General features: G+C 40.5%; 2 protein-coding genes across 14 annotated transcripts in view; one reads left to right on the top strand and one right to left on the bottom strand.

Moving 5' to 3' along the window:
* Positions 1-6388, bottom strand: part of LOC110389490 (urease accessory protein UreG-like) — a 31672-nt gene extending 25284 nt beyond the window's left edge. For all 6 annotated transcript variants that reach the window (XR_002433246.1, XR_002433247.1, XR_002433245.1 and 3 more), the window contains exon 1: positions 5572-6388. Coding sequence is in view for 3 of the 6 variants with exons in the window: in XM_021380004.1 (XP_021235679.1) it covers positions 5572-5942 (371 nt within the window). In the remaining 3 variants the exon portion in view is untranslated. The remainder of the gene's footprint in view (positions 1-5571) is intronic.
* Positions 6641-12621, top strand: part of PTPRD (protein tyrosine phosphatase, receptor type D) — a 374457-nt gene continuing 368476 nt past the window's right edge. For 4 of the 8 annotated variants that reach the window (XM_021379994.1, XM_021379990.1, XM_021379997.1 and 1 more), the window contains exon 1: positions 6642-6961. The gene's annotated coding sequence lies outside the window, so the exon portion shown is untranslated. Of the gene's footprint in view, positions 6962-12621 lie in introns of all 8 variants that reach the window. The other 4 variants (XM_021379996.1, XM_021379991.1, XM_021379989.1 and 1 more) reach the window with 2 other exon arrangements.

Here is a 12621-nt window from a genome sequence, read left to right as displayed (position 1 = left end):
AGAGGAGAGGAGAGGAGAGGAGAGGAGAGGAGAGGAGAGGAGAGGAGAGGATAGTGGTTTTCAATGCCAGGACAAGAGGCAGTGGGTACAAACCAACATATAAGATGTTCCATCTAAATATCAAGAAGCATTTATTCACTGTGTGAATGATGGATCTCTGGCACAGGTTGACCAGAAAGATTGTGGAATCTCTCTTCTTGGAGATCTTCAAAAGCCATCATGTGGTCTTGGATAAGCTGCTCTAGGTGTCCCTGTTTAGAGCAGGGGTGTTGGATCAGGGGTCCCTTCCAACCTTAAAAATACTGTGACTCCATTATTCTGAGACTTGAGCATAATTACCAAATCTGACAATTTTTTTTTGCAATTTAGAATCTTGTCAGCTAAAATTTGGGATGAAACAAACACTGATAATCAAGTCACATAAAATTTTCTCTGTTTTTATTAGGAAACATATTCACTGAAGCTCTTGGGAGTTATGTTCAGGGGAAAGCAAACAATCTGAATCTGTATGAAACAATTTGGTTCAGTTAAAGACATTAAAACCTAGCCATCCTGAAATTGATTGAAAAGGGTATAACAGAGATCATTTCAGGAAAATCTTATTTTGATTCTCTAGAAACTTAGCACATTGTTCTTGAAATGTTTATAGGCTCACAGCAATGATGACTTCACAACTTTAGTCATAAGTAACCTTACGGAGGGACATGCAAAGAAAGATTTCATTTTATGTTCTTCCTTTCCATTTTCCCATTCTATCCTGCAATATTCTATGAAGATGCACCTCTCCTAGGAGAGTTTGTGTCTTGTACCTTTCTTTCAGTGCTTGTCTGTGTCTCTTGATTTAGCATAGAAAGGGAGGCAACATGAGAGGTATGGAGATACAGTCCATCTCTCAGATGACGGAGGAGATTAAGTCTGTAACACTTTTATAGTCAAGAAGCAAAGGATAAAAGCTGGAAAGTAAACTAAGACTTCCACTCCTCCCTGTACCCCTTGCTCAGCTGCCAGACAGCACAGCATTGCCACACACAATGCTGTGATCTGAATCTCCTTAATGTTTGGCAGGAGGAAATGTTTAGATTCCTGAGGCTTCACTTAGATCAACTTGTTCTTAGTGATCCTCTGTTTTATGCAAACTGTTTTCAGGAACTTTTATATAAAAGAATCTACATAAACAAAAGTATTTCCTTAAAAACTAGAAGTCAGTATTCAAATAAAAAATTAAGAAAACATTTTAGTTGTGTAAATTGGTTAGTAATTTCCTTTTATTCCTGAATTTTAAAATGTATGAATTCAATTACCTACTATCAGGACTTACTCCAAGTAGTTTCATAAAGACTATGACCTCTGATCTGCATGTGTGAAATGGTGTCTTTTTTTTCCCTAGATCATGAAAGCAATCATGTAATATTAATACACTAACTGATGTATGCTGACTCTGATTGTTGTGAAAGGTGTGAACTGGCTAGCTGTCATTTATCTACTGCATTTCTTTTATTGAATCCAATTTTCCTTTTCTAATAGAAAATATCATGCATTTCTCATTTAGTTCTTTGCTGCTGTCATGATAATTTAAGGCTAATTTTTCCCTATGAAGGCTACATTTCAAAACCAGAAGGAAATAAAGGGAAAAAAAAGAAAAACAAAACAAACAAAGAAACAACAACAAAATGAACACCTACCTACTGTACTACGTTCAAACTGAAGGCAAATCTTAATGCAAACCTCCAGCACCTGTGTGCGTACGTGCATTATATATACATGCATATTTTTAAGAAAAATAGCACCAGATTGTGTTCTGTATTCTAGGTACATTCTTTTTAATTTGTTAGCAGAGTTCTCACTACATCTAAAATACCCCAAATACTCTAGCATTAAAAGACAAAGCTGTCTCCTCTATCTACAAATCTTATTTACAGCTTTCACTACAAATACTGCCGTGTATTTTCAGTTTGTGGCACATAATCTAGTGCACTCTGATAAAGCTGATCCCGCTTCATCATCTCCAAGTCCCTATAGATCTTCATGAACTATGCAATTAATTACTAGTTTTCTAGGCCTCCTGTTCTTTTTGGTTTAAAAACAAAACAAAACACTAATACAATAAGTTTTTCTTTTTTTTTCCCCAGGCAGTAGAAACAACAAAGCCTGATTACTATGTATTTATGTACTGCAATCCCTGGTTCCACCACCCTTATTTCACACCTTTCACTGCTAACTTAACTCCTTTCCATGAAGAAGTTTGGGTCTGCAGTATAACAAGTAGTGGTGACAGGCTCTGCAGAATGAAGGGACAGTATCAAGTACAGACCATCTTGCTGGCTAACCATGCTGGCAGAGTAGGTAGTTGACTTTTACTTGCTTCCCTTTCAGGAGAAGAGACAGTAAGGTGCCTAACAAATCCTAATTTCCACAGGAAATAAAAGAAATATATATAACAGGATTTGAGACTGGAGTCTATCTCTGAAATGAATTTAAAGCATACCAGACAGATCATATAAAGCCTCATTTCTTTAAGGCAGCAGGAAAACAATAGCAAATGTTCAAAAATTATCATTAATAACTACACTGAAATGGCTTTCTTCTCCCTACCCAGCTTTCCTCACTGAAGAAACTCAAATGAATCACAAATGTTTACAAAATAAAGACAAGTATTAAGGATGTCTGCTGAGGATGCTGATGTAGTAATTCAGCATTTAAAATGTGTACTAAAACAGTGTTAGCCAAATATATTTTTGCCTGTAGACAACATGTGTTTACTTGTCTAGAACTTTTTATTATCTTTAATAATACTAGCTCACTGTGTCTCTGGATTATAAATGCAAATTTTCAAATATGATTGCAGTAACTCAGGAAAGTTTCTTGTAGTCATTTTGTAAGCCAGTGTATAACAGATGCATCAATGCAGTTTTGGGATAAATCATCTGTTAGAGTTTATCTGACAGCTTGTCATATGTTAATCATAAATAACTGTAATAATAAAAAAACTACCATAATGCATACTATTGTGCAGGCAGTAAAAAAAAAAAAAATTAAAAAGAATTAACAAAAAAAGTCACTTTCTACATGTTAAGTTCTCCCACTTCTTGATCAAGCAGTGCAGCAACCTCATGTCCACTGGTCCACTCATTCCAAATGTTAAAGGCGTATCCTACTGCATGCAAGAGCCTAGTGGGATACCTTTTACCAGGGATACTGTCTAAAGCAGAACAACCAAGAGAAACTTAGTACTGCACACTATTAATAGAGTATGATTTAACAAATGAAATTCATGAGACTGAGACATGAGGTGATATGGCTGATCCTTTGAGTTGTATTTTAAACATTATGACAGAAGTCACTCGGGGTAGGGTCACAGATAGGCATTCTGATGAGCTGAAAGAAAGCCACCACTTTATTTTTCTCTTCTGCTGTCTTTTAAATTTTAAACCTGCACTTTCATTCTGCACTTCAAAATAAAAATTATACTGCTAGTATACAGCCTCGGTGAAGACATAGATAGTCGATGCATGAACAGGTGATTAGGATTTAAATAGTTAACTTTGAATGATGAGAGAAAGATGTCTTCACAAAAAGTCAGAAGGTATATGTAATACATAGTTTCAGGTGACATAAAAGACGCTTCCTTCCTTCCACCTTAAAAAAAATATATATGTGTAAGTGTTTTTCCAAGTCAATGCCATACTAACGTCATAGAAACGTACTGATGCAATCTTGGCAAAAATAGAAACTAACGTAGAATGCTGTGTTTGAATATTTTTATATATTTTAAAGAAAAAAAATCCACTTCAATATGTAGTTGGTAATGGGTTAATTATGCTTCTTGATGTTCTATTTCCTCTGATAATGAAGAAAGAACATTAAAGGTGTATTATCAAATCTTATGTACACGTACGTGTAGGTATGCATAGGAGTCCACTACTACCCTAAGTTTAAAATTTATACTGTTGATACCAAGCCATGATAGACACTAGGACAATATTAAATACATCATATCTTCATGCTTTTTTCACAAATTTTATGAATTAAAGTTGTTTTCCTTTTTTTCCTTTTTATTATTATTATTCTTTATTTAGCATCACTATAAATCTATAAATAATATTTACTATATCTGGTTAATACTACATAGTATGAAATACATTTGTTCCTGATGCACACAGTGTTGCTTACTGAACAGCAGAAAGAGTAACTCTAAGATAACGGAAAGCTAAATGTAGTCCCAAAACTCACATCGATATTGTGATACCACATGAAAAATATAAAATGCATGGTTTTATTGCTCGATTATTCAATGTCACAGGAGGATCACAGCATGAAGAGCACTAAAACAGCTAACAATACTGATAAAAACTGCTGGGACATGACATTAAAACCTGAAATACCTATTTAGTATTGCCATTCCAAAGCGCGTAACAACAAAGCACAGTCACTAGAGTCAAGGGAGCAAAGGTGAGGATTTGATTTTTGCTATGTTTAACCACATGTATTTCAATAAAGATAAAATAACATCTTGGATTTTTTGTTTGTTTTATTTTGAAGCTGTTAGTTGAAAACTTCATCTTTCACTAAATAGCTCTTTTTGACAAGATAAAAAGTATTCATCAGTGCTACATCTCTTGTGTACTTTTTCAAACCAAGTGATTTTTATACAAAGTCATTCAGCTTTTGGGATATTACTTGGAAAAGACTAGTGATTATGTGGGGGACTGCTGTTCATCCTGTAACTGGAAGTGCCAAAAGCAGACAGAGATTTATAGGACTGGAAGAGAACAACGTTTAATCTTTGCTTTTGTCAGAAATAGACTTTGCTATGGCAGCAGTACCTTCCAGTGGACATAAAATATCATTGTATGATAGAAAGTATCAAAATCACTCTCCTCTTTGGAATAGCAGCTACTGTCTGCCACAAAGTTTGCCTGGATCGCCGAGGCTGATTTTGGAATCAGGGGCTCTGCAGCTGAACTGGGAAGTCTGGTTCCAGGACAGAGCATCAGCCTGGCAAATACGCACCTGTCATTGTACGACCATGACAGTCAGAACGCCCAGTTTTGTGCCATCTATCTCAACGGAGTTCTGCTGCTGCTCTGACTGACAAGTGCTTTTATTGTGCTTATCCTGACATCTTACTCCCCTCTTACACGGGAGGATCTGCGGCACGGACGGCATGTGCTCTGGGCTTCTGAAGAGGCTTAGATGCCAGCTGTGAAGTATTCCAGAAGACTTCTCATCAAAATCCTGTCGTTTCCAACGGGGTCCTGTACGCCGTTCCTTCTTTGCAAGAGTTCAATGGGATGGGACAAGAAAAGCGAGGACTTTTTTTTTAGCTCAGCTCGAAGCTCCACGGGCTGCACCAAACTGAGCATTAAATCTGACCGCTCCTTGGAGAGAAATTCAGGGAGTTGCCAAGCAGAGCCGCGACCGCGTGTGTAAATACCGCCTCGTAACAACCCCGTAACAACCTCCTGACACTCCTCCTCGATCCGGTAACCCCAAGCATTTCCTCAGATGGGCCTGAAACAGGACAAGAAGTCCCGCTAAAGAAACACCTCGACTCCTGCGAAATCCACTTACCGAAGGAAGTTTTGAGGGAGGCAGACGACGAACATCACGACTTGCCGAAGCCGGCGGGCCTCGGCAGCCAGGAGCAGCGCGGCCCGGCCCTGCCCCGCCCGCTGCCCGCCGGGATGCGCCCCGGGCCGGAGCGGAGTGACGTCACCCTCCCTCCCCGCCTCCCCCCGCGTGTGCGAGCGTGGTGTGTGTGTCTGTGTGTGTCTGTGTGTGTCTGTGTGTGTCTGTGTGTGTCTGTGTGTGTGTCTGTGTGTGTGTCTGTGTGTGTGTCTGTGTGTGTGTCTGTGTCTGGGTGGGTTCGGCGCGGGGTGCTCGTACCCCTCCTGCCGGCGGGGCAGGCCGGGCTGGGCTCTGGCTGCTGCTGCTCCATCCATACAGAGCTCTTTGCATCGCTCGCTCCCTCGCTCGCTCCCTCGCTCACTCCCTCACTCTCCCTCGGCAACAAGCTTTTCCCAACACTCGAGGCCGTACGCATCCTGCTGTCCACATATCCTAAGAGGATTAAAAACAAACAGCAACCAACCACCACCAACAAACCGTGCATAAAACAGAGGGAGGAAGAGAGTGCCATCTCCAGCAGCGCGTTCGCTGCACCGCTCGCCCCGTTGCCCTCGTGCTCCCTCGGAGGAGCGGACGGGCAGGGAAGGGCTGCCGGTGCCGGGGCTCTCGAGGAAGCTTCCTCAGGATTTTTGTCCGCCGCGAACCATCCCCCCTCGCTTTTGTTTGCACCGCACTTTCTTTTTTTTTCTTTTTTTTCTTTCTCTCCAGGAGGAGGGGCGGTAGAGTTGGAGCCTGGGTGGGCGACCTCGCTGCTATCTGTAGCCAAATAATCTGCTGAAAGAGAGAAGGAAGAAAGAAAGAAAAAAGGCGAAGGGGGAAGGAAGAAGGAGAGGGAGGGGGGGGAGGAGAAGAAGGAGGAGGAGGAGGAGGAGGAGAAGAAGGAGGAGGAGGGGAAACGGAGCAGCGGCTCAGGAACAGAGAGCGCGCCCGGGAGCAGCAGCAGCAGCAGCCGCAGGAAGAAGGAGAAAAAAAGAGCGGAGCGGAGGAGAGAGGAGAGGAGAGGAGAGGAGAGGAGAGGAGAGGAGNGAGAGGAGAGGAGAGGAGAGGAGAGGAGAGGAGAGGGGGCGCTAGAAGGAGGAGGCAGGCGGAGACCTGGCTCTGCTGGATGCTGGATTTTCGGACTCTCGTTGACTCTCTCCTACTCCTCAGCGCCAGAGTGCGAGACACTCACCCGTGCCGGCAGTAGCGGCCGGTGACTCCGCTCGTAGCTGCTGCTGCGGGGCTTGGATTAAATTGGGCGCCTCGGAGACGAGCGTGAGCAGCGGGAGGAGGTGGCGGCGGGAAGCGGCGGCGGCGCTGGCTGCCGCTGGGACCGGGGAGCCAGCATGACCAGGTAACTGCTCCTCTCCTGACCCATTTTCTCCGCCGCCGCTCTACCGTGGCTGCCTCTTTCGGCGCTTTTGTGCGTGCGAGCGCGCTTAAAGATTGTGTGTGTGTACGGGTGTGGGTGCGTGTGTGCAGCACGGCACACGTGTGCCTCGCGCACGGCTCTACCCCGGCTGCCCCGGGGCTCCCCCCGAGCAGCTGCCAGCCCTCTCTCTTCTCGTCTCCGCTCCTCTCCGGAGGGTTCCAGCCCAGCAGCGAGGCCTGCTCGGGAAACGAGGAGAGTTGTGGTGTGCGGCGGGGGGTGGGGGTAGGATGAGGGCAAGTGATTGATCAGAGTCGACGTTTCCACTGAACTGCCGCTCTGCACGGGCAGAGGGTGTGTGTGTGGGGGGGGTCTACGTGAATTACACGTCGGCCGTTTGCTTTGAAGGGAGAATTATTAATTATTGCATTTAATCAGTGCGGAGGAGAGAGGGTGCAGGAGGGATCCGAGGCCAGACGTCTGCCGTGGAGAGGGGCGCGTGGGGCGAGCGCCAGTGAGGGACTCCCGGCAGCGGTCCGAGCAGGGCTCCCTTCTTCTCCTCCTCCTCCTCCTGTCTCGGCGGAGCAGAGAGGCAGGGGGATGCGAAGCTTTTCACTGGTTAGGCTTTTAATTTCTTCGTTTACTCTCCCGAAACCACTTAAAAGAGAGAACATCGGGTTGAAAACTGAGCATTCTGAGCGTTGATGAAGGGGCTCGAAGATTTGTTCAGAAAACTTACCAGCTCCCTCTCCCTCTGTGAGGGCTTCTGCTGCGAGCAGGCTCTCCCTGCCCGGCGAACAAAACAGTTGTTTCCTTTCACTGAACTCTTTTTTCACGTTTTCTCTCTCCCCCCTCCCTTCCTCCCTCTCTCCCCCCTCCCTCCCTCACAGAATCGTTTTATTTCTTGTTTAAGCTGTCATCACTTACCCTTGTATGTATGGCTTTCGGGTGCCTGCTCCTCTTTGGTACTTCTTTAGACTATTGTCATGCATATTTTATTCTTTTGCCCAGCCTTTGCAAAGTTACTGCCTCGCCGAGGCACGGTAGTTTCTGTGCAGGGATGATTGTTTTTGTGTTCCCAGTTTTGACATATGTAAAAGTGTCAGTTCACACAGAGCAGCTAAGGTTTCATATTTATGTGCTCCTTCACTTGTCACCTTAAACTGCTCCCTTTGAGATGAGTCTGTACATACCGCCTTGCAGTTTCCTATTTGTGGAGATGAGTATTTTTTTCATGAAGCCTATAGTCTCATAAACTTAGAATTTATTATAAAAAGTTATAATCATTGTCTTAGACTTTCGGAGATTGCTTCCAACTTCTGTGAATAATTGGGAGGTTTATTGTAAATTTTGCTGCAGAGATATCAAAGTGTATAGGTAAAGTATTTTTCCTTTTTTTTTTTTTTTTTTTTTTTAGTGTTTTCTAATGTTATAATGGTTAGTAATTTCTTATATTGGTATAAAAATGTGTAGCATACAGTAGGACTTTTTGCTTGGCTGGAAGCACACAAAGCTCCTAAAATTCTTAAACAGAGCAAGTCTGAAGAAAAAAAGATTCTCCCCTCTCCTAAGTATAATCACACATACTTGCATTTTACTTTAGATGGCAATTTTTTGTGTAGGTTCTTTAAAATCAGCCTCACAAAATCTGTTGTTACTGTTTTTGTATTTTAATGTGCAAAATTGATAGCCAGTCAGCTTAATAAATTCGGCTGTCCAATTTTTCCCAGGCAAAACTGTTGAAAGCTGTAGATGTATTAGCATGGAATTTTGAAGGAATTGTGTGTTACTTAGAAAGGAAGAGGGATTTAATGAGACTTGTTACAGGAGTAGCTTTCCAATTTTAGTTTTGTCATTTGTGGTAATATGGTGAATTATATTTAGATTTCTTTCAGTGCAGAAATGATGTATAGCTCTTCTATATACACTTTAAGTGCTGAAAGCTTTGCCTAAGTAGAAGACTTCTACTCTGAGAAGGAACTAAGATATTCATTACTGTTTGTGTGTGCTACAGCAATCTGTAAAGAATAGTGTGGAAAGGAAAACACTATTTCAATATACTTAAGACTTCAAGAAAAATGTCTTCGAATTTACTTTCAGATTCATCAGTCGCATTACCTTTAAAAGAATAGAATAACATGAATGAAACATCATTTTCTGACTGTTATGCAACACAAATAGCAGCGTTGATAGCGAACTAAATGGAGGATAGTAAGCCAATGTTTAGTGCTATGGAATAGTTTGTAAAAACAGATATGGGGGTGTTTGAAAGAATGAAATACCTACTGTTTTAAATCTAGTCAGTGATTCAGCTTTCGTATTTCTGATTGCCCTTCATTTCTTCATTTGAATAAAACATAGACTTAAACTACAAAAGCCAGAGTAGGAATTCCTCTTCATCCTCTGCAATGTGTGCTAAGCCACTAGGGGCCTGTATAAACTGCTCTCGTACAGCACATACCAGTGCATGGCATATGCTAACGCTTTCACCAGATGTTTTTTCCATAGATACCTAACATCAAAAGCAAAGTTGTCAGTCACTTATTCCTTAGTAACAAGTGAGACTGCTGTTACTTAGGACACACATGCAATTTATATATGATTCTGGAGATTTTTGCTCTCCTTCTTGTGTATCCCAGTCCTGTATGGTGTCTAACATAGTTTTTCCCTCCTTGCATTCCTGACTGTTATGGCAGCTGGGGAAGAATGATGACTTGGAAGGTGCAAATTTTGGGCAAAGTCAGATTCGCCTGTTTCTGTGCATTTCATATTTTCTGTAAGCTGAGGAAATCAGATTTGTTGTCTTTGTGTTTCTTCTATTAGATTAGTAATGGTATTGTTCAATGCAAGTGTAGAGTTAAAAGATAATCTAAACAGGATTACGTTAAGGCAAGAACAGATGTAGATTGATGGTGTATATAAACTAGCTTTGTAAGTCTTATGCAAGTTTGCAAGTGTATAGACTCCAAGGCTTTGGCTGGAGGGTACTCAGCATTTCTGGGATCTGGGCTGGAGATGTGCTATACATTTTGGAGTGTCAGTTTCAGAAATTTTAAATTGACAAACCATAGTATTTTTGATAGACATTAAGCAATAAAGTCAAGTATACTTACACTGTTCCATTGTTGATTTTCAGTTTTTCAAACTGACAAGACAGACAATTCATAAAAGAGCACAGCTGAAATATTTGCATATTGGATTTCCTTCAAAATAAACTTCCGTTGCTAAGCTCCTTGAAAATTTTTATTTAAAAGGATTTTCAAGCTGCATTAGTATAAGGTCATACAATCAAAATGCAGTCTCCCTGTGGTATGCTATTTTTTAAATAAGCTATCTTTAAAACTGCATAGTTTCATATATCATGTAATACTGGACCAGTTACAGCAAGGGACTTTGTGTCTTATTTCTGGCAACAGTTATGCAAATATTGACTGAGTTTAGTTTTTTGAAATGTGTGTGCATTTATGTAAAATCATGATTAAATGTAATGAAATACACTTTAAAGGTCTTATGCAAAGGCAGACATCTGAACGAAACTCTTAAGTTCTAGTGAGTGTCGGTAAACTAAGGCAGTGTCTCTGAAATGCAGGGGTTAGGCACTTCATTTGCCCTTTGAATATCAAGAAGAACAGTACAATACAGGACTATGAACCATCATGTTTCACTTCAGCATAAGATGATGACAATTTTTTTAACCTTCTATTTTTCAGCACATTGTGGAAAAGGTAGAGATAGTGGTTGTTTAAGTCAAAGGCACATAATCCTGTTAGTATCTTAACAAGAGCTTGCTTAGGCTCTAGATCTGTTTAACAACAGCTGGTCTAGAATGGTCAACATACAGTATTTTTATGAAAACTAATTTTTTTATAGTCTGTGAACTGTTTACTTTATTTGCTTAATCCTTGTTTTCTTTACAAAAGGCCATAAATGAAGCTAGTGAATGAATGTACCATGGCAGGTTATTAGCCTTAAGCTGGAATCCATGTTCTAAAATACTATCAGTGATTTAATAAATAGGAACAAATAGGAAGAGCTGTTTCTCTTGGTGGTCTACTACACTGAAAGTGCCAGTACGACTGAAGAAATCTTACGATGTAAAAAAAGAATTGCTTGAGAGTGCTTTGCCTGTAAATTCCATTCCAACAAGCTTCACTTCACTCGTTGTTTAAGCCGCTGTGCATTGATAGAACCATATGTCTAGTACCGCACAGTTTTAGCTTACATTTCAAAAGCTCAGATGGCTTTTGTTTTGTCATTGATAGTATTTATTAAAATATTGTGTGTTCATACCTTCCTATAGAAAATGGTTATCTTAAATGCAGTGAATATGGGATAAAATAATATGGTTTATTTGCAAGTAAAATGATTACACTGAAAAAAATATTGTATAAATACTGAAAGCATTGATACTTAGAAGATTGTTATTATTCATTCAGGTTATTTAAATTCATTCAAAAAAGTGTCTATTCACAGTAACTTCTATTTATCAGTTAATTTTTAAAGCTATCAGTAAATCTGTGTAGTCTACACTTCTCCAAGAGAAAAAGGCTTACAGTTTAAAGTGTCTTATGCTTAATGCCATGATATACTTCTCTGTAAGCTCCGTAGCATAGTAACATCCCCCACCCAATAAAGAAATTAAAAAATGCACAAATGGTAAGGTGATAGTGGGCTTTGATTTTGCAGTAGAGTTCCAAAACATAAAAACACAAGGATTTTTGCAAAGATCAAATCCCTTGCTTGCACCTGTGTGTTTTATGTCTTCCTTCCTGGAAAATTCCTTCATGTAAGACAACTGAAAATGATGGAATTTTAGGCACTTTGTTTTATAACACTAAAGCACATGTCATAATATGCTATAGTGTCTTGTGCTGTACTTCCATATAATTAAACACAACAAAGTTATTTGAGTTTTCCAATAATCTTCTAATTAGGGGAATCAGTGCACTGGTATACAAAGTAATTTGCTGTTTGCAGACGATCAAAATGGATGTCCTGGTTAGTGCCAGCTGAACTGCTCACATATGTTGAAGTCAGATAATGCATACTGTTGCTCCAAGCAGTTCATCAGATGTGGTAATGCAGGCAAGTGTGTTGCTCTTTCTTTTACAGTTTGTAGTGTTCTGGAAATTGCATATCTGCATGTCAGAGATCAGTAAATGATGTGTAAAATCTGACTTTTTAGATGGAAGAATTGGCTGATTCTCATAATGAATTTAGTCCGTGCCAACCTGACTGAAACTAACATAGATCAGGTCCTAAACTGATGAAAAATTATATATTCCTCTTGTAAACATGCTCAATCCCACCTTAATTTCAGTGTCTCAGCTTTGTTCATACGCTGGTTTTATCCAAAATCTGGCTTTTTGATACTTGTTTTGACTCACTGAGGAACAATTCAGACATTCCAGTAACAATATTGCAGGCATTCTGACCTTCAGAAAGTAATTGTTTTCTAAGTTTGAACTTGATAAGTCCACTTGCTTTACAGTACTGATAGGATTAAAACATTTTTAACTGTTTTTGAACTACCTATAGCCTGTGTTATTGTATAAAGCCTTTCCCCAAAAGCTGAAATCAGTGTGCAGTCTCTCATAAAGAGACTGCCATTCCCCCTTCTCCCCCTTCTCCCCCTTCTCCCCCTT

Source organism: Numida meleagris, chromosome Z, assembly GCF_002078875.1.
Source record: "Numida meleagris isolate 19003 breed g44 Domestic line chromosome Z, NumMel1.0, whole genome shotgun sequence".
NCBI classification, from domain to species: domain Eukaryota; kingdom Metazoa; phylum Chordata; class Aves; order Galliformes; family Numididae; genus Numida; species Numida meleagris.
This window is presented reverse-complemented; position numbering and strand designations above follow the sequence as displayed.